Source organism: Lissotriton helveticus, chromosome 4_1 (assembly GCF_964261635.1).
Source record: "Lissotriton helveticus chromosome 4_1, aLisHel1.1, whole genome shotgun sequence".
Lineage (NCBI taxonomy): Eukaryota > Metazoa > Chordata > Amphibia > Caudata > Salamandridae > Lissotriton > Lissotriton helveticus.
In genome coordinates this window covers 1,819,989,257-1,820,012,534 of record NC_136063.1, presented here as the reverse complement: position 1 = coordinate 1,820,012,534, position 23,278 = coordinate 1,819,989,257, and the positions used below count along the sequence as shown (strand labels likewise).

Sequence of the window (23,278 nt, the reverse complement as noted above, 5' to 3'; positions counted from 1 at the left end):
CCCTTGCGAGTTCTTTCAAAAATATCACCGACAACTTTAAAAACCCTAATTAGCAGCCCTGGAGGCTTCCTGGGAACATGGTAGCCTTCCATCAGATTGGCGACATGCTGAGATCGTTGCGTTTTTGAATCGGGGCTGACCACCGGAACACTTCTCGTACTATCATCTGATCTCCTTACTCAATGTGGAAATTAAGCTTCTGGCCAAGGTGATTGCACACCATTTAGTCCCGTATATCACGGAGTTCATCCATCCAGATCAGGCAGGATTTATGCCGAACCGTGCTACACGTCACAATGTTAGACGTGCCCATAATGCGATCGCAGCGGTTGATAAACTTGGCACTCCAGTCGCGCTCCTTCTGACAGACATGAACAAGGCTTTTGACTCCATTAGTTGGACGTATCTTTTTGCCTTGCTAGCTCGTCTCAACATCGGCCAGCGGATGCTTGGCATATTCGCCTGCTATATATAGATATAACCGCCTCAGTCTGTGTGGCTGATTCGATCTCTAAACGCTTTGCTGTCGGACGGGTGACGCACCAGGGCTGCCCGCTCTCCCCTTATCTTTTTACTCTAGCTATGGAGTCGCTCGCGGCTTTGGTACGGATAAACATGCAATTGTGCGGTTTTGAGTGGGCGCCGGGCATCTCTGACCGCATAGCACTTTATGCGGACAATGTACTGTTCTTTCTCGCTGATCTCGACCGAACTGGCCAGCTCCTTCTCAGCATTATGCATATCTTTGGCGAAAACTCTGGCCTCGATATGAACCGGGGAAAATCCTTTTTGTGGCCACTGCAGGGGGAGATTGGCTGGGTTACTGGCACAGGAAGTGGTTGTGGCCCTGGACGGCTTTAAGTATTTTGGTGTGCATCTCTCTTCGTCTCAGGCCCTGGCATGGAATAAGAACCTCGCCCCCTTATGGACACATGTGGAAGACCAGACATGTGTGGTCCCAGATACCTCTCTCTCTTTTTGGTAGATCCGGTATTTTCAAAATGATTTCTCTGCCTCGTCTCCTTCATCAGCTACAGAATTATCCCTAACCGATAAAACCTACATGGTTTCGCCAATTGAATGCTATCCTCGCCGGGTTCTTGTGTAGGGGCGGTGCGTCGCGGGTGGTTTGAGCACTTGCTTCTAGTCTACTTACTCTGGTGGAGTGGCCACCCCGGATGTTCAGGCGTATTATATGGCCGCCCATTTACTTGTTCTCAATGACTAGCGGTATGGTGATCGTGGGGACCCGGCATATGCGGTGGAGCGCTGGCTGCTGGGAGACAATGCATTCCACAGCCTTCTCTATTCAGTAGCACTGCGTCATTAGCTACCACCTGCCACAGTCCTGATTTCTAAGATCTGAAAGGCGGCGGTCCGTCAGATGGGCTGGTGGAGGGGGCTTACTAAGGAAAATCCGCTGTGGAATAACTGACAATTGCCACAGCGGACACACCTGTGTGGCTTCCGGGGCTGGGAGGCAATTGGAATAGATACAGTGGGGGCAGTTGTACGTGGATGCACTCTCAAGTCTTTCCTGGATATTCAAGCAGATTACAATATGCCCTACACACAATTGTACCGCTATCTCCAGTTCCGACACGCCTTTACCAGGTACATATCTCACTTAACAGAGATTCCGGGAATTAACCTCATCGAGGCGAAGGTTTTCATGGGAGACTTAGGGGGATCATAAAATTACTAAAATAAACTGCACACTTATCATTAACACCCCCACCACAATCCATTAAACTAGAAAGGCATGGCAGAAAAAGATGTAGGTCCCTTGGAGGAGGATGACTGGATGGAGGTTCTGGCATCCCCATGCAGCAATTGCGGCTCGCTTGCACCTTATCCAGTTTAAATACTTACACAGAGCTTACTACACCAGGCACAGGCTGTGGCTTGCTGGACTCATCACATCCCCGCACTGATTGCGCTTCAAATCTATAAAGGGTACATTCTTACATACTGGGTGGGCATGCCCAGCAATGTCAAAATTCTGGAGGGGGGTGTTCACATGCCTGTCTGAGGTTCTGGGATGGGTTGTTGCTTCCTCACCGAGACTGGCTATGTTACACATTACAGATGACATAGGTGGGAATAGATATAAGTGCCATCTCCTCTTTCTGGGCCTAACACCGGCCAAGAGAGATATCGCCCGGGCCTGGAAAGATGAATCTTCGCCGTTGCTTTGGGTTTGGAAGAAGGGAATAGATTTTGCATGGGCCTAGAACTCCCGGTTTTCAAGGCAAGGGGATGCCCCCACAAACATTACAAAATTTGGGAACAGTGGGCGATCGTAGGGTACTATATCTGGAGCCTCCTCCCCCCCTACCAGATGTTGGCGAGCCCATATTATGATATTGGTTAGTTGGCATGTATGGAGTGCTTGTAATCGATTTGATTATAGATGGCAGAATCTTTCTCTCCATTTAGGATTCATATATTTGTTGAAGGGAAGCAATGTTACACGGTTGTTTTTTTCTTCGTTCTTTCCTTTTTTATTTTTAGGTTTTCTTGCAACGTATCTTCTGTGGTATCAATCCTTTATTATTGCTGAAAATGGTGATTCATATATTTGTTACCATGTATATTTGCATTGCATTGGGTGCCCTATGAGGCACTTGTACTATATTGGATGTTAACAATAAAATTATGTTTTGAAACAAAAAGAATGTTTGAGACAAGGGCAAAAGCTGTTTAAGAGGAGTGGCGATTTTCAAGGATGAAGAGAGAGGGGTAATGACTAAACTGATTGAAGCCTAGTTTTCAAAGGTTTTAGAAATAATTGAATGTCTGGTACTGGGTCCACTAAAGAAGAACGCATAAACATAAATAAATACATTAAAACCAGGGTGGGTTTTCATTTAGAGGCAACGGGTTGGAGTGGTTTTTAACTACTACTTGAAGGCCTCACAATACTACATCTTTGCCACCATGGAAAAAGGATTTGGCATGCAGACAGGTCTTACCCTCAGAGCTGACACCAAACTCAGACACCTGGACACTGGACTCGGATCTTTCAGCCATCTTCTTCCTTAAAGTAGAGAACATACAAATATGTACACAAAAAGACCACAGGTGAAGTCTGTATTACAACAGCTATGTATGTCCAGCCAGGGACTGGAGGGAAAGAATTTTTCAGACACTGCGTTAGTACGGAGACATGATAAACCTGGACTCGCCATTTGCCCTCAAGAAAGGCATCATAACTAGATTTAAGAATCAGCTCCCTTCAACTCCAGCTAAAATATACACATACACACATTTGCGCGTGCTCACACGCACACACACTTGCGGCAAGGAGCAAAGGCAGATGAAGTAAAGGAAAATGAATGGTTTAACTTTATTTCCCGGAGTCCAAGGAGTGCTTGGGAAGTGTGTACAAGGACAGTCAACAGATATACACAGCAGAACCAATTTGCTTTCAACTTTCTGAGCAAATGGTAAATTCTGAAATACCACCAGTTTCTGCATTTGATCTCAAAAGTGTATTTTTATATCATTGACTCAGTGCATAAGCATTTTAGACATTTCTGTGCCGTATTAGCTAGACTGAAGTGTCACTTCATCTGGCAATAGCATTGAAGATGCCTGCGGAATCTTCAGGTTGCAGCTTAATCACTGGGTAACAATATATTGTTTAAATAGGCATGTGACTTTCTCGGTCAAATGGACGCTACCACATTGAAGTATTTCAGCTTTAGTGCTGCAAGATGATTTCCCTGAAAAGATAATGTAGATTTGTTGCTGTATGAAGGGGTGAAGTGGAGTCTGGAGTAATTAATTCAATATATAAGGCTTATGGTTACCAAGTTCTCGCCCTTCTCCTTGTGCAGGTTTGAATGTGTTTGGAAAAGAGAAGGAAAACACACAAAGTTAAATAGTTTTGTAGCTACATAAGGAACACTGAGGTACCGCTTGATCACAAGGTCTCGAGAGTGGCTTTTGAATGAGGAACGAGTGGAGTATGGTTAAAACAACTATAGTTGCTGACGGCATCTAGGACATTGGTAATAAACCTGTTGGGTGTATCTTCAGATCAGACATTTAAGCCACCCTTGCCAAACGGGGAGCTCTCATCAAAGAGAGTGGTCAATGTTAAAGGAGGGGTTAGAGTGGTGCAGTTATCTAGCTGGCATTTGACTGCTATATGTTCAGATGTCTTGACCACTACTGTTTGCAGTACAAGGGGTAGTTTTGAGACAAACAAGAATGATATTGCCTCCTCCTTAAAGTGAGCAGAAAACTAGTGTCGTATTTAGCAGTTAAACTGTTATTAGGTGATGCTAATATTTGGCTATTGTGGTTGAGCTTCACCAGGGCCAAAACTGGTACAAGGGAAACTCTACAATGGTTTCCACGCCTCCCATCTATTTTAAAATATGAAAGTCAGGAGAACATTCGAACGTTGGGTACAGTTCTGTGTGGAGCTCCTTGGTTAAGAAGTCGCAAGCTTTCCTACTTGCAGATCTGGAGGGTCTCTTTTGAATACTGGGAGATGCGAAGCCTTGTGAGACATTTCGTTAACTAAAAAGGGCTTGAAACCCACCCATTGCTTAACATTTGCTGCTTTCATGGTCTCTCCGATTTGCTGCATCTTGATTTGAAGCACTTTTTCTTTGTCCAGTTCTGCTTTTTGAGGAGCCCGGTACTGATTAATTAATGAGAAGTAGTGCCCTTCCAGGGGACGCTAGGTGGCGCACATCCAAGATGGCCGCACACCTGTGAGGCTCTGGAGGCTCGGTGAAGAAATCCGTAAAATATCCGTATATCTACCAGTGATTCCAGACTGCTGATGAAACCGGTCTACAAACCACACTCTCCTGCCACGCTGGGCGAAAGATCGCGACTCCTGAGTTACCAGTTGTGCTCTGGCAGGACTGTTTCTGCTGTGGGCGTGGAGGTGGGCACATAGGCTGGAGACTGGTTCGGCTACCGCCTCTACGCTAGTGCCCTGGTTTCCACGTTGGACTGGGCCTGCAGACTCCCATATTGGTGTGGGGGCTTTCGCGGGGTGCTGTCTCCTGCCCGTCCCGCTGGTACATGCTCTCCACCATCTACGGACCATCGGCCTGACGGACGCTGAGGTGAGCCACGCGCCTGTTGTGAGGGCTCCAGATCGGCAGGGACGGCAGAGCCTGCGCCGTTCTCCCCCCCCTCCCGTTAGCACTGTGCTTCAACACATCGGGCCAGCCAGCGACGTCTAACCCGTTGAGGCCACGTCACCGCAAGCAAGCGCGGCACCTGAATATCCCCTGCACGGACCCAGTGCAACTTGTATATGCGGGCCGGAGATCCTGCTTTTTACCACTACATCTGCACACCCGCCATACCTCTGACCGACAGTCACACTGAACACATCCACCGTGAAACGCCTGGCACCTACCCGTGTGTGCGGACTACCACTATGCCAGGGGGACCTGCGGTGAGAATCCACCTCTGCACGTACGGTCAGCCAGCAACATCTACTCTGGTGAGGCCCCGCTATGGAGGACTGGCCCGGACCCTGACTGTCCCCCACATGGGCTTGGCCCAACTGGCACAAGCAGACCGGCGATCCTACACATTTCCGCCCCATCCACAGAGTCTTTATACCTTGAACTGACAATGCCACGCTGTGCCCATCCACGAGGGAGAACCCGGTACCACCGTGAGCGGCCCGCCATTACGCCACAGGGCCCCATGACATGAAATCACCTGCAAGCCGCATTCTGCTCCCTAACTCCCGACGGGGGAAAATTGGTCCCTACGTGACATTGTATACTTGAATATTAATCCCCTTCTTTTTATCTGGCACCTCAAGGGTCGATATCCCTACACATAGCACTAGAGTGTTCCCTGCTTTCGCGAGGCCTATCTGGGTCCACCATCTGATACCAGCCTGAGGCCCTTGGTCCCCTCACACAACTAAATTAATCAATAGGAGTATAGGGGGAGAAAAGGTAAGGCCGCCCCCCACTCAAGCCACTATAAATAAAAGGCGCTCCTTGGTTGATAAGTCGCAAGCTTTTCCTACTTGCAGATCTGGAGGGTCTCTTTTGAATACTAGAAGATGCGAAGCCTTGTGAGACATTTCGTTAACTAAAAAGGGCTTGAAACCCACCCGATGATGAGAAGTGGGTACACTGGATATTGTTAAACCAGGAACCCCCTCGGGAGTTACGTCCGTGAGGCTCTCTCTCTGTTATCACACATTTTTCCTGGTGGTTGTGGGAACCTGTATCTATTCTCATTGTTTAAAGCTACATCCTTGACACACGAGATTAGAGTTATTTAACACGCTCAGGATGATCTAGATGGTGCATCAGAATATCCATGTTGGTCTATAAAGTGTGGATGTTTTGAATTTAGGTAAAGCCCCTCACACAACTGCCATGCACTGCAATTACCATTAAGCGGCTGACTCCTGGGCTCCTTCTACTGGCGCGCAGTCGACTCAGGTGTTTTTTTTAGGTTTTTTTGGCCCAAATCCTTGCCCAGTTGCACTTCACTCTATGTCCGATACGCCGACTGGTATAGACTCCATATCCTCCCACGGCCTATTAAAAGGCTCTGTAGATCAGATGAGCACACGTGGGAGGCCTTTAAGGTCACTGTTCGGGGCATAGGCATGTCCAAGAGCTTCGGAGTACTCCGTGACATCAGAAGAAATCTGCAGCGCTTAGAGGGCGAGATTAAATGATTGGAAGCGGACATGTGGAACAATACTTCTGGCACACACCAAGCTTTGCTCCGTGAAAAGCTTTCAGACTACACAACCACTGCAATCCGCGAGGTGAATTTCATAAGCAAGTATTTTATTGCCCGCCGCTATGGGGAGGGTGAGAGACCAGGAGGCGCCTTGGCTAATCATATTAAACACCCTCGATTTTCAAATTATGTGCTTGATGAGGTCGATGATGAGGGCATGCGGCATAGAGACAGTCACAACATACTAAACACATTCACCACTTTCCACACAAATCTGTATAAATCAAAACGCACATCCCCCCAGACTTTGCCCTTTTTTTTGGAGACATAACTCTAGGCTGGTTAGGTGACACACAACGCGAATTCCTAGCCGCGCCATTTGAGGATGATGAGCTGTGGGCAGCCATAATGCAGATGAAATCAGTCAAAGCTCCAAGATCTGATGGCCTACCTATTGATTTTTATAAATCCTACATTGATCAGCTACTCCTAATACTGAAAGAGGTTTTTCTTGAAGCTCACGAGACACAAATTCTTCCTGCCTCAATGAGGGAGGCCCTCATCATGTCTTTGTTAAAGCCAGGCAAACCTGTGGACTGTTGCGAATCTTACAGACCCCTTTCCCTTATAAACACAGATACTAAGATTTCTGCTAAATTATTGTCGAATCGCCTGAGCCTCCTACTGGACAAATTGGTCCTTCCAGACCAGGCGGGATTAATTCCTGGGAGAGCGACGCCCCACAACCTTAGAACCTTATTCTCCATTTTGCAAACGGTCGATCCTAACCCGACGGCAGTTTTTTTAGATGCCTTCAAGGCTTTTGATTCTGTGGAGTGGGATTACCTCTTCACCGTCTTACAATGTATGGGACTCCCGATCGGCTTCCTTTCTTGGGTCCGATTGTTGTATACCTCACCAATGGCAAGAGTTTTGATCAACGGGCACACCTGACCCTCCTTCTCCCCATCCCGTGGCACCAGTCAGGGGTGCCCCCTCTCCCCAATGCCTTAGTGCTGGAACCAATGGCAGCCAAGATTAGGCAACGCTACGACCACGTAGGCCTTCGTTGCTTCCTTCGTACCCTTCCTCATTTCCCTTTATGCGGATGATATAACCCTCTACATAAAAAAAACCCTTGTCAAAATTTAAACCCACTCATGCACGGATTTGTTAAATTTGGCGGCCACTCGGTATTAATTTTAACTGGGCTAAATCACAAATATTTCCATTGACCAGTGTGCCACCCCTTTTGAAACAGAATATCCCTTTGTGTGGTGCGAGGACGAGGTTAAAAACTTGGGATGAGCTAATGCGTCTTAATTACGGGTATGCGATGGAACACGTCACTGGCTGTATTGCTCGTTGGTTTACACTAACCTTAACCATGGCTGATCGCATATCCCTCATGAAAACGGTTATTCTTCCCAAATTTTTATATTTATTCCTCAACATCCCTTTTGACCCCAGCCGCCACTTCTTTAGTACTCTCCGATCAGAACTGATTAGACTGCTATGGGGCGGTAAACAGCCACGCATTCAATGGGACACACTTGTGCTGCCTTATACGCGGCGAGGCATTGACATTCCGAATTTCGAATTATACTATATAAGCGCACAGGCACACTTCGCTCACTACTGGTTTCACTCACCACATTATACTCCACATGTCGCCACTGAACACTGGTTTGCAGACCTAATCCCACTGGATGGCGTCTTACTCTCCAGTGTTGAACTTCGGGGGCGTAGCCCCACCTCTGTTGACTGCACCATAAAGGCCTGGGCTCGCATCTTGGATCGCACGTCCGAATCCTGCCTCTATCCCCCCTTCTACCACTCACCTATCACCCAGATGTGGCATTATTGCAGGAGGGCATATTTAGGAAGATGGCTCGCACACGGAATATTCAATGATTACCCGCCATGCGCATCTCGCGCTAAATGGGTGGCAGAACTAAATCAGGACCTAACCGATGACCAATGGATGTACTGCTGCAAGCAGATGGAACAGGTCTCCTCCAATAGTAGGCTCCGTGTCATACACTACAGATTCCTACACCGCAGTTATTACACCCCGGTAAGACTTCACAATTTTGGCTTGCGTGACTCTGACAGATGAGACAGGTGTCAGGCAGAACATGCAGACTTTTTACAACTAGCATGGGGGTGCCCTGGGGTACTTTGCTATTAGCGCAGGTCCTCACGGCCCTGGACTATGACTTCAGCACCCATCTCCAGATCACCACTTATTACACTCCTAGGGTATACTTTTTTCTAATGTCGGCTAAGCACCCAGTGGCCTGTAGGTGGGGCCGGGGCCGAGCACCCAAGTTTAAGGAATGGCTAGGCGACATGATCCTTTGGCAAGATCAACTCTGCACATATGCTGAACTACTCCCCCGTTCCTCACGCCCGGTGACATTTGGGGCCCACTGCAGTCATACCTGCTAGAACACCCTACCAGTACTACAGATGAGCCGTGAGGCCTACACACTTTGTGCATTTAGATACATGGCCCTCTCTGGAGAGAGATCTGCTGTACGTGCCCTCTTCCAATATGTCCTCGCTATCCCGGGGTGGTCCCCTCCTGTCCCCCTCTGTATACATACGATTATTGTACCAACCGTACAGGTTACCCCGACCTTACTATATACAGTATTATTACATGCTTGTAATGTATTTTGGTATCCACTGACGTCCATTTGCTCCAAGTACTACAGCTCTTTATTTGAAGAATGTTTCTTGATACTGCTCATAACGTAATGCCATTCTTAATGTAACTGCTGAGGTGCTGACTGTATATTATTAACGGAATTTAAATAAAAATAATAATAAAAAAAGAAGTAGTGCCCTTCCAATGCTTGCGTTGGAATGGAGGTATTCATTTGTTTCCCCTTTCTTCTTCCCTGTTCTTATTGTAGTTTGTTCCCTCCTCCCGCATTAGTATGTGTACCACCACCAACCAACCATCCCTTCACTACAACCCTCATCACAACCACCAACCTACCCAGTCCACCAACCAACCCAATCCTCCACCACCACCCTACCATAACCCTAAGGACCCTACCACCACCCTAACCACCACTCTACCCAAACCAGCACCACTACCCCTATTACTCTCTACCACCACCGTAAACACTATCCAATTAATAACCATCACCCTAACCAAACCACCCTACCACCATCAACTTCACCAACACTCAAACTCCTTCACCGTAACACCCACCTTCACCACCACCCTAACCATCACCGTTCTAACCACCCCCACTTGAACTACCTCCACCACCCTCACCACCATAAACCCCTAACCTCCCTACCCTAACCCCCACCATAATGTCACCCGACATGGCTCAATTCCTGCAGAAGCTATTAATTCCTAACAGGCAGTTTCAACTCATTACTTAATTGTTGTTTTAACAAACAGTTGTGGCCTACATTAGTGTTTGTTTGTTTGGTCTTGAGTAACTTGTAGCGTGCAACAATGCATCTAGATAACCAGTAAAGCCAAGTCATATCGAAGATCAATAAACAATTACACGTCGTCCATAACCACCTATTGACCTGGCTGCCATATCTACTGAAATCCATATACGAATGTGGTGAAGGAACTCCATGGAGGATGTTCCGTCAACTCTAGGGTGAGTGCTTATGAAGCAGATTCACATTTGTATAAACTTCATATCTGATTTCCTCATACATTATAATTTCTGCAAAGTGGGAATAAGAAAATGTAGTATTAATCACATTACACAGCATCCTTTTAATAAAGCAACCTCCAAATGAGTCAATCCTGCTTCGAAGACTGGTTGTGTGGGAATTCCTTCCTCTTCTTGTATTTGACACAAAAACCCCCATCCCCAACACAACTCGGAGCATGGCCTCATTGCTTGTGTCCTTCTATTGCTTACTTATCAGACAACTTTTTTCTTTTTGGCTACACTCCATGAGAGAGCATGGGTTTCCAGCCGTCTCCATAGTGTACCCCTCTTCTCCATTTTCTGCGCTCCATGTTGCTCTCGCTCATGTGCTTATTCCTCCACAGCTCTCTGTGTTGCACTGGTCTACTTCTCCCTCGTGTCTTTTCAACTGTGTGCTTCTCCCCCATTCCACTCACACTCTCCCTCGCCTGTGTGCTTATGTTCCACTGGGCAGCACATTGCTCTCTCTTGCCTGTGTTGTGTACTTCTCCCACCACCATCTGTGTTGCTTCCAACCAACCACACTCTGCTTGTTTCTTCCCCCAACTGCTTTGCCAATTACTTTTTCCCCCCCAAGTTTACCAATCCAACTTGGATCATTAAATAAACAAATTCTCAAGCACATTGTGTATGCGCTCGTATGTATGGTGCTCGCGTCCACAAAATGAGACAACCAAGAAGGCGGCGTCATAGTACTTTTCTTTGTCGGTTTCCTCTGCAGTGATGCTGCACAGCATCACTAAAACCAAAGCCAACAGTTCCCCAAGGAAAGACCTATAGACTTAGCCAATACTTGTTATGTTACAGTAAAATATTTGTATAATTCCTTTCAATGTTAATCATCTTCTTTAGTGGCATAAAGGAGCAGACACCTGTGTGCCTGGTGTAATCTGACGTCAGGAAGGTGGCTGGAGATACTGCCTCACATGTTCTGGGTAGAGCTTTGGGATGTTTGTTTGGTGGACACGACATACAAGTTGGACTATGTGGGAATTATGGAGAAGGGTACACAGATAGTGCCCTTCCATAATAAAAACAAATTAACTATCAAGCTTCCCCAGCACTACGCATTTTCTCAGCAACCACAAGTCAACGGCTCCCCTTCCTGGTTTCAGGGCTGCTATCCAACCGGACATAAAGCATTTCCAACCTTTGGAATGAGCTCCTCCATGCCGCTAGAGCATTCCTTCATCTCCACGACGTTGGAGGGCAGGGTTTTAATACACTATGGAGCCACTAAGAAAAGGAGGCAGATTATCTATTGCACCTTAGGCCCTAAATTGCAGCCATAGCGCCGGTCAGGGATCTATCCACTCTGCACCTGTTAAGAATAGTCATTATTCCCCAGGGCACTCACGTAACATTCTATGCATCATATCATTCTTAAGCAACGACATTCAAAATCCTACAGCATATAGACAGAGCCCATGCATCCACAGACATGCCATGTCAATAAGCACAAATCAGCCTCAGATTAGGTGGTATGACTGCTTTATTAGAAAAAACAAGAAAATTAATATTTTTTCAATGGGCTAAAACGTTTTACTTGCACATAATTTATTTTTTACATGTATGATGAGAAAAGTGAGTGCAAAAGACTTGAGAAGAGTTCATAGTTATGCACAGACAACCTCAAAGTGTGGAAAGGTACAGAGACAAACCTGACTCGTGGATACTTAGGACATCTGTGGAGAAGTACCTGTTTAAAAGTGTACACTCTTTATGTTGTATGACCAGGCAATGGCCAAATAAGTTGACATTAACAGTGAAAGCGTGGTCTGTTACGTGGCATCTAGTGAAATGCATTTAAATGAGTGAACTAACTGACCTGCGAAGTGTGATCTGAGTAGGGCACCATACATGAAGTCTGCATAGTCATGCAGTTAGTTTACAGTTTTCGTCGAATGACAAAGGACAGGAAATACATTGAGAAGGGAGCACCTGGAAATCCCAACGTCCCTGGAAATCAAATTGGCATTTCATAGGAGTACGTTTATGTGCTTGCCTTGCACATGCTTAAAATAAACAGTAATTTGAAAGTCTTCAAGCTTGGACCAGCTGCCTTGTGGGTTAGGCGCATACAGTGCCCTGAATATCCATGAATTAGCTATGTCAATAGCATACAATCTGGCTCCCCCTGTGAAGCGTGCCCACCGGCTCGATGTAAAGGAGTTATGGAGAGCACTTTAATTGACTACATTAGTCACATGGTGACACTGTCTTTTCAGGAATGTCACGTACTTGAGGCATGGAAAACAGCTCAGGTTATTCCTCTAAAAAAAGATACCCAATATTCACATTTCCCAACTTCAAAAACTCCGCCCCATCTCCCTTCTTCCCTTCTGTTCAAAGATTGTGGAAAAGGTAGTCAACAGACAGCTCATGGAATATCTTGAGGAGGAAGACCTCCTCCACCCCTCTCAATCGGGATTTAGAACTGGGTACTCAGAGTCTGCCGTTCTCTATTCCACTGAGTGCCTCAGACAGATAGTGGATGAAGCTGAGACAGCAGCGTTGATTTTATTAGACCTGAGTGCAGCCTTTGACACCGTGCTGCACACAACGTTGCTGTCTCGTCTTTCTGAGATGGGGGTGGCAGGATCAGCGTATGATTGGCTACGATCTTTTTTGGACAAGGGAAGTTTTCAGATGCACTGCCCACCCTTTAAATCTTCCCTCCGGAAGGTGAGCCATGGGGTCCCTCAGGGCTCAAGTTTGAGCCCTACTCTGTTTAATATCTATATGGAACCCCTGGCTCACGTGGTGGAGGCTTATGGGGTGGGCATTGTCAGCTATGCCGACGACACCCAGCTGATGTTGAAGCTCACGCCCGACCGCAGTGAAAACTCCACCAATTGTTCGAACTGTTTATCTGCAGTGGCAGTGTGGATGAACAACAACTGCCTGTGCCTTAATGGCGAAAAAACAGAATTATTGGTAGTTGGGAGAGCAGCATCAGCATGGTCTCGCATGTGGTGGCCCATTGAACTGGGGAGTCCTCCCCTTTCCGCGGATTCGGTAAGAAACCTCGGTGTAATATTAGACTCAGACCTCTCCTATAAGGCCCATGTCAGCAGGGTGTCCGGGAGGTGCTTTGGTATACTGAGGGTCCTTCGGAAGGTTTTAGATCTCCTCCCCACCGGAGCCAGAAAAACCATTGTCCATGCTCTGGTTACTCCGCACCTTGACTATGGTAACGCCCTGCTGATGGGGCTGAGTCAGAAAGGCCTTCACCAACTTCAGTGCGTACAGAACGCTGCCGCACGCCTGGTGCTCGGGCTCTCGCGCAGAGCTTCTGGGAAGACCGCTCTGGCCAAACTCCATTGGCTTTCAGTTAGGGAGCGGATTAAATTTAAAGCTCTTTGTTATGCGCATCGCACAGGGCAAGGGCCCCGATTACCTAAAGAACCTCCTCATTGCACATCGCCCCACCCGGAATGTAAGATCATCCGGTGCGATGTTTTTTAAACTTCCCCGCATCATCAGGGCCAGGATGGGTGGCCGTTCCTTTGGGCACCTGGCCTCTAAGAAGTGGAACGAACTCCCGCTACATCTTCGAATGAAACCATCTGAATTAAGATTCCGGGGGAAACTTAAAACGTTTTTGTTCCCTTCTACATAAACCCGCCCTAGGGCTTATTAACATCTGCCTCTCGAAATTTATCAGCAGTTAACGCGGGGGGACACTGTTTTTGTGTAGCCAGGCGCTTTAGAAATGGCTTATTATTATTTATTTATTTATCTATTTAATATGGGTTTTAAACTGATTTCCAATGTAAAGTATTGAAATAATTACTTAAATGGGAGTAATATACTACTGAATAAAATAACTTGCCATCTTTGATTGATGATTGTGCCTGGCACAGTTCTGACATATGCTTTTTTTGTATTTTAAATGGAAGTGTAACTAAGGAAGTGTTCCAATTTGTCTTGTGATTTGATTTTACCATTATGGAAGGGATTTCTTTTCATTTCTCCCTTAATACTCATGACGCACCATATAATGCCATTATTTCATTCTCACACGATACAAAAGAACTTTGGTGTTATACTGTATACTGCCTTACTCTCAGTGTCTTAGGGTATACGCCCTTGTAGTCTAAACTTTATTCTTTTTGTGCATATAAGGTCATCTAACATGTTGTTTCTAAAAATAACTACATACACATTTGCATTCTGTCCGTAAGTTCAGATGCTATTTACTCTAGGTTCCCTTACGATTTAGAAATTCCCACACCACCCTCCCAAACAAAGGGTCATTAAGTGACTGGACTGACTGTTTACTAAATGCTCTCACTCAGCAGCAAGTTCATTGAGCAACTCCCGCCAGGCAATGTCAGTGTCCAGACAAATGGGTATGCAACACTCTCTGCCACTGAGAGGTGAAGCGCCACTATACACCAGAGGGCTGTGCCCATGCCACGGACATTTCAGTCGATAAACCATCTGCCCATTCATGTGGGTGGTAAAAGGTAAGCATGGCAATTTTACTTAGCTCCGCAGATCTGAAAACAAAAAGTAGACTAACATTCTCACAAAATAACTATGTCTTTAATATTTATATTCTTTTGACTAGAATATTATTTGTTTTTGCCAGTATTTGTATTATCATTAGATTCTAATCAATAAATCCTACACCAGGTTAGGAAACAAATTCCTACACTCATAATTACCTACTAAGTGTACTGATTTGGGTGTTTGAAACTATTCCTTACCATTCATGTTGCCGGTGGGCTGGGGGACCAGGGCAGCATGGAGGGTTCCACTCTTGGGGTCTCAGGGCCACAGAGACAGAGACACCGACAATTGCAATTGACTAGAGTTTGGGGGGGCAGGCTGGGTGCATAGGCATTTTGTCCAGTGGGTCGTCGAGTTTGCAGCTCCCACAGTTCTCGGTGCACCCGCAGAAGAGAGAGATGAAACAAAGCAGGACAACTTCTGCGCGGAGATGGCTTCTGGTAAAGTCCCTCAATGTGCAGGTCGGTGATGTTCGGACTGAACACCAACAAGCCTCTGTGCTTGCAAATGGCTTGGTACCTTGGGTAGTGTTGTAGGCGGGCTCCTGGTGTCTCCAACCTTAGTGGGGAGACAGATCCGATTTCCTGGATCAGGATGCCCTCTTCCTAGGTAGCCGCTGCGTGAGTGGAATTGGTGGCCGGCAGATTGGTGTACCGGACGTCGCTGTCTCTGCCTGCAGGAAAGTGGCTCCTCCACTTCAACAGAGATGCCGACGGCTTGTGCAGCCTTCTGAGGCTTTTGGAGGATGCACAACTGCAGGACGAGTTGGGTCTTTGTGATTGTCAGGAAAGGAGCAGGCAGGGTTTGGCGCCAAAGTCTACAGCTCATCCTCTGTTCTTGCATTATTTGGCTCTTCTTTGATTTCCTGGTGTCAGAGGGCCACCTAAATACTGAATTTAGGGACGTTAATGGGAGTGAAGGGTTAAGCCTATAGGTTACTTACACTTGGTCCCATTACACCCCCTATATGACCACTTCCTGTGGGAGTGGGGATAACCCTGTCCCATGGTTGCTAATTCAACCAAAAATCAAGATGGTGGAAACCTTTTTTGTGGAGCTCATCAGGCAGCCCACCTTAGGGGTGTGACTAGAATGGTTTTGCAACACGGCTACTTGCATAGCTAATTTCTCGTCTGTCCTGGTCCCAGGTGAGGGGGTTTCAGGGGTCTTATATTAAAGGTGGTAGGGGCTTTGAAGCCTCTGGCCTGGTTATATTAAATCACTAGCCATCTGGCTGGAGGATGTGTGAACACCTTCCTCCGGAGCAGGAATTATTTTTGGCCTCCGAGAACTTGGGCTCTTACCTGCACGGGGTCAGAAACAGGTCTGTGGTGGCAGGCAGGACAATACCAGACAGCCAAAACACTAAGAGGCTGGCAGGTTTTCAGGGGCGCCTCTAAGGTACCCTTTGGGTGCGCGTTTTAATAAATCCACTACTGCTATCAATATGAATTTATCATGACAATGTATTTGATACCAAACACCATAGGTTTCAGTAAAGCCATTGTGTAGCTGGGGAACTCCTAATGACCAGTGCCAGTACATATACGTACGATGGCTTCCTGTTAACTTGTACTATCTAGTAATTGAACTAGACAGCACACGGTCATATCTGCTCAAACATACATGTCCTCGCATGTAATATAATGCACCCTGCCCTAGGACTGTAAGGTCTGCTGTAGCAGTGACTTACATATATTGCATGCAGTGTCCGTGTGCATGGCACATAGGGTGTGTGCCATGTTGTGTTTTCCCACTTGTTTGCACCATTTCACGCAGCCTGCAATGGCAGTCTGCATGAGTTTGGTGGTGGGTACTTTAGGGTGGCACAATACTTGCTACAGCCCTTAGAGACCCCCTTGAGCACCCATGACCTAGGTACCAGGGGTACCATTTACTATTGACTTCGAGGTGCCAAAGGTCTTACGAACTGGAGTACAATTGGATAGGTACCTGTTTTAGGGAAAGAGCACATGCAAAAACCCAGCGCACTTCACCAAAATTGCATCAGATAACAGGCAACAAGTGGGGGTGACCATGTCAAACAAGCATTTACAATGCAATAGGTCTCGCAGCATTAAAGTTTGAGTTATTGGCATTGTGTATGACAATGCATTGCATACATTTTTTAGCAAACTTTGAATTGGTGAGCAGTGAGAGAGTGTGCAAGAGTATGCTGTTGCTCACAGCTGTTATTATTCACACAGCTCTGATGATGCACCTCACGCACGGGGCTGACGCAGTTATTATTCAAAACGTGAGGCTAGAGGATCTCTTGTCTCATCCCTTCACTGGCACACACATTGGTTGTCATTCCTTGGGTCAAGAAAACGACTTTCATTCAATGTTCATTTAGTTCATTATTTATTTTATGATTAAGTTCATTGTTTTAAAGAGTAAGTTCAGATTTCTTCAAAAATCATTTTCAACAATATAAATCAAGCACTGTCCTTTGAACGTGTCCAATGCATTTCGGGCATTAGCGATATGCCCTTCATCAGGGAATTGACACTAGAAACAATAATATGAACACACATTAGTGTAGGTATTAGCTATATGCTTATACATAACATGTTTATACAATAGTAAAGCATAATAGTCATTTCATAGTTGTAACTCAGAATGGGTAAATATGGAGGTGAAAAAAAGTGCCACACTGTGTATGAGAGGGATCGTTCCGGGTGTTTGCATGCAAAAGGGGAAGGTGAAACGGGTCGGCGTGTCACTTACATGCCTGTTGACAAAGATTGTTGTGGAAATCTAAAAAAAGAGGATGGTGAAATGTGGTTAACGGCTGTTAGCTAGAGAGCTCCATAGTGCCCAGTAGCGCGCTTGAGGTTTGTTGAGGGGTAGAAACTGACCTGCGAGTGATCGGCAATGTGAGTAGGTCCGGTGCTTGTCTCCGTGGGACGCCGGCAAAAATGTTTGTTTGCCGCGTTTGATAAATTCAAAAGAGGAGTGTCATGTGATTGGTCACGTGTGTGACAACATGGTAAAGAGACTGTAAATGTCGGCGAGTTGCACGTAAGAGGTCTGAGTGGTTATGCGATCTACTGCAAAGTTCGCGCTGAGTCTCAGAACTATGTGAATGCGAGGCATGGAAGAGGGATAAAGAAATGGGCTGACCTGATGTTTGAGGCATTAAAAAATTATTATTAAGTGAAAATGGGTATTGTGAAAAGGTCTGGTGTGGGATCGAACTCGAGTCTCGGGGGTTGGAAAACACAGTGTTCTATCCGGTTAGCTAAAGGGGAATGTGGCTGGAACATGCTAAAAAACGGTGTCAAGTGATGATGGAAATGGGAACATACACAATGACAACAAGATAGGTGTTCAGAGCAATAATATCACAGATAACAAGAAAATTCAATTATTTCATTGAGACCCATTGGTTTCTGGGTCGATAATTTATGAATCCAATAGTTCTCTCTCCTGAGTAGAAATTTGTTATTGTCTCTTCCTTCTATTTTCGACACAGTCTCAAGAACGATAAACCTGATTTGAGAGACATTGTGTTGAGATTCAACAAAGTGTGATGATAAGGCTGACTTTAAATTTTTGAGTCGAATGTTAGACTTATGTTCCGTAAGTCGCACCTTAATTCGTCGTTCGGTTTTACCGATGTACATCTTCCCACAGGGGCACTTAATTCCATACATCAAATTACTGGTATCGCAAGTAGCGTTCACTTTTAGCTTGATGGGGTAGCCATGTCTCGGGTGTTGGATGATGTTACCTCTGATGATGTTGTTGCAATTACCGCAATTTAGGCAAGGTTTAGTTCCATTATATGTAGTACTTTCTTTGGGTTTATGTTGCAAAATTTCACCTAAGTTTTTGGCCCTAGTGAAGGCGAATATTGGTGGTTGGCTAAATGAATTTCCAAAGTCTGGTTCAATATTGAGGATTGCCCAATGTTTCATTATGATCTGTTTGAATTTCTTGCTGGTTGTAGAGTATTTAGAGACCACTACTGTCCGTGACTGTTCATTCTTTGTAGTAGATGTTAAAAGTTTGGCTCTATCCATATTTACAATTCTGTTTCTGGTTTCTTCTACTAGGGGTTTTGGGTAACCTCTGTTGGTGAACTTTTTGGTCATTTCCGTGAGTCTTAGTTTGAGGGTAGTTGTGTCCGAAGTGATCCTTTTGACTCTTGCCATCTGAGAATATGGTAAGTTTCGTATCAGATTAGGTTATTGTTGAAAATGATTTTTGAAGAAATCTGAACTTACTCTTTAAAACAATGAACTTAATCATGAAATAAATAATGAACTAAATGAACATTGAATGAAAGTCGTTTTCTTGACCCAAGGAATGACAACCAATGTGTGTGCCAGTGAAGGGATGAGACCAGAGATCCTCTAGCCTCACGTTTTCAAATATTGTATCTGACGTCGTTGGGCCCTCGACGCCTCCTTGCAGTGCACCACAAAACTATTATAAAACACTTTTCAAACCAAGTCTAACCTTGACTAAAAAATCGCTGTGCATCCATCCTACCCCAATTGCAGTTATTATTCACACAGCTCTGATGATGCACCTCCGCCACGGGTCACAGCTGTTATTATTCACACAGCTCTGATGATGCACCTCACGCACGGGGCTGACGTAGTTCTTATTCACACAGCTCTGATGATGCACCTCAGCCACGGGCTCACAGCTGTTATTATTCACACAGCTCTGATGATGCACCTCAGCACGGGGCTGCCGGCAGTTATTCACACAGCTCTGATGATGCACCTCAGGCACGGGGCTCACAGCTGTTATTATTCACACAGCTCTGATGATGCACCTTACTCACGGGGCTGACACAGTTATTATTCACACAGCTCTGATGATGCACCTTACTCACGGGGCTGACACAGTTATTATTCACACAGCTCTGATGATGCACCTCAGCACAGGGCTCACAGCTGTTATTATTCACACAGCTCTGATGATGCACCTCAGGCACGGGGCTGACACAGTTATTATTCACACAGCTCATACATCCCCGACTTCACCTGCACCACACAGACTTGACGCTCAGATCAGATCAGATCCGGAAAGAGTACAGCCGGTCCAACCAGGGGAGAGCAGCAGATCCCGGGAAGGGAACACCCGATCGCGGAGATCCTACCAGCAGACCGGCTCTGAAGCGGCTGGGATTCGTCAGCGGATCCAGACAGATCCTGTTAGCAGAGGAAGGGGGCACGCGAGAGGTGATCTGCTCCCGGCAGAGACCAGAAGATCTAGGCTGCGATCGTCTCTGCTGAGTTGATCCCGTGAGATCAGCCGATGTAGGCTGAGTCCTTTTTGGAGACCGTGGAAGGTGGGGGCAGCTTTTCGGGGAGACATTCAAGGACCCAAAAAGCCGCAGGTCTCGCCGGGTGCAATGGGCTCGGATCTTGCGGAGTAGGGAGCGCTGCTCCCGGCAGGGCGATCCCAGCACAGCCCGGCTGCCTCTGGCCGGGGTCCCCTCGCTGCCCCCGCCGGCCGGGTCTACAGACTCCTGCGCCCTTCACTGCTGCAGCCCGCCACCACCCGGCCCCCTCCCGGCTCCGGGATCACATCTGTAGAGGGGGAGATAGCGAGCAGCAGCCCCCTGCCTGGGAAAACAGAAAGTTGCATTGAAAAGAGCAGGCGAGCAGGGGGAGGGCTCTCCTTCCTCTCTATGCCTGGAGAGTAATCAAGCGCACATTACACGGATTAGGAGGGCCGGCCCGCCTGCCGCACACACTGTCACGCACACCCAGGCGGCGGGCGGGCTGTCATGGCAATGCGCGAGCCTCGCACATCCTTGCAGGATCCTTGTTGGGCCAACATTTCAATCAAGTGTAGTCAGGAAACCGAAACCTTCCGTGGGGCGGGACTTCCGTCTTCGGAAGCCCGCGCACGCGCCCACGGAGTGCCTGAGAGCGGGGCTCCCATGCCCGAGGGAGAGCCCCGCAGAGGCTGCAGAAGTCCAGAATGGCGGTAAGTGGGGCTTAGTTGTAGGGGGGAGGGGGTGCCCTTGTGTGTGTGTGTGTGTGTATGTGTGCGGGGGGGGCGGGGGTCTCTGTGTGTGTGTGTGTGCGCGTCGTGTGTGTGTGTGTGCGCGTCGTGTGTGTGTGTGTGTGTGTGCGTCGTGTGTGTGTTTGTGTGCTTTTTTTTTTTTGCCGGAATTGGCGCAACCTGATCCGATTCCAGCAGGCTGCGTGTGCGTGCCAGTCACTTGTCTCCAAGTCTTGTTAGTCCTTGAAAGCTGAAACGATCGCAATAGGCTCGCTTTGCCACAGCAGGGCTTCGCCCTGCAATCGCAGGCACAAGACCTAAAAAGGCACCTTTCTACGGTCTGCATTTGCTGAACAATGTAAAATCATTGACAATTAGGGTTTTATAGTATTTATTATTTTGACATTTCCGTCTGTATTCATCCATATTTCTTTTTTGATTAATTTTACCTGTATAAAGCCATATTTATTTTGTGTTTTGTGAACAAATGAAGCTGAAACTAGTATATTTCCACATTTATTTATTCAATAAATATGCCCTCATAGTTGAATGCATGGCAATGATATGACCACTCACAGATGATAATCAAAACATGCACCCTGTATTATCAACCTTCACATATGTACTGCTGTTAAAGCCTTCGGACTAAAATGTCATTCTTTTTTAACCCCCTTGCCTGTCAATTCGCACAGCAACTGGCCTGACAGTCATGACGGCCAGCTTTTAGAATCACTCAAAAACAAACTAATTAAATGTTTAATCCATTTTTAAAAATAAGTACAGGCTGGAAAAACAAATGGTTTTCTATCTGTATTAATCTGGGAGGTGAGAGGAGGAGGAAATCAGTAAAAACAGAAAACAGAGAGCCTTATTTAGATTATACAAAGTAACATTAAAAAAAGTAACAGAAATAAATACCACAACAAAAATGTGAGATGGCAAACTATGGCAAGAAAATAATAAAATGAGATTGACCAGTATTCCATGCCCGCAATCGATTTAAACTGATAGTTAGGGTTAAAAGGAAAAACAAATAAAGCAAAACTATAGTAAATCTCAGGACATGATAGGTTTCTAGAGGAGGAACAAAAAGAAATTACTAGGTATACATGCATAGGTCACACTGCTATAAACAAATAAAATACACTTTGCAACAAGCAAGTTACCAAATAAATATAGCATGCATTGTACGTTTCTAGGCATTTGCTATTAGACAGAGAAGGTAAATGTTGAAAACTCTGCTCTTATTGATAACAGTTCTTCAGATGTACCATACTTGCTAGTTAGAGTGAAACCTTTCTGTCATTAAATCAAGCTCAAATTATTCTTTATGTATGTGTGGCAAAGTAGCCTGTGCTCTGCCTCTGTAACCACTGTAATTACAGATCGAATTAATCTATCAGTCTTGGGAAAATAACAACAGAGGATGGCTAAAGATACACATCTACCTAGGAGTAGATGACAGGCTTAAATCGTACTGTGCTTTGGTGTGAATTGCTCCTTCACCAAGGCAAAAACACAGCTTTCATCCTTCCATGGTTCAAATATCAGCCAGGAAAATTAGTTTAAAATCCCTTTAAAATTATCACATTCAATGATCAAATATACATGCATGTAATCAAACATTGATCAATATCTGGAGTTCGCATATGGAATCTGAGCACTCAAAATCTATATACTCCACTAGAATAGCATGCAATATACTGATCTAGTCTTGTATAAAAGACAGTTATTTGCTATTAGGCAAAGACCCCTTGAACACTCACTGCGGGTGCTCACGACTAATAACTTAGTGGAAGAAGCGGAATCCAAAGTTTCTTTTTTCCTAAAAAAGTCAGGGCTTCCTTATCTTTTCGGTGTAAAGACATCCAGGAGTAAGGGAACATGGTAGCACTATGACAAGAGTGACACTTCAAAAACTTGTCAATACTCGTCTGTGAAGTGCCAAAACCAGAGTCCTGCTGCGGTCGAAAGATACTCTTAAATGCCAACAGTCAATTTGTACGACTGGTAATTAAAGTCCATTGTTCAGTGAAAAGCACTGAACATATTCATGTCCATCTATTTCCAAATGCTGACAATAAATTAATAGGACAGAAAATGTATTCAAAAACATACGGGATCCTTCGAACAGTATAAACTGACGTATTACACATGCCATACAACAAATATAATATTGCAGAGGCAAACTCATTTAACTTTTACAACCTCACAAACCACAACATAAAGATCTAACTAGAGATGGGTGGGCACAGAAAGTCTACAAATACAAGTTCTTCAACAATCCTATCCACGCACTGTAAGATACCTGTACGATTGAAATTCTAATAATTATGGTGAGAAGCCACCACAGAAAAAGCAAAAATTTTAAAAAATCTTCCTTGATCTCTCCT

At 45.8% G+C, this 23,278-nt stretch overlaps 1 protein-coding gene across 2 annotated transcripts in view; it reads right to left on the bottom strand.

Moving 5' to 3' along the window:
* The window catches only part of UTP14A (UTP14A small subunit processome component), a 413,069-nt gene that overhangs the window by 328,252 nt on the left and 61,539 nt on the right, over positions 1-23,278 (bottom strand). For both annotated transcript variants that reach the window (XM_078688447.1, XM_078688446.1), the window contains exon 4: positions 2,976-3,040. In XM_078688447.1, coding sequence (XP_078544573.1) covers positions 2,976-3,040 — 65 coding nt within the window. The remainder of the gene's footprint in view (positions 1-2,975; positions 3,041-23,278) is intronic.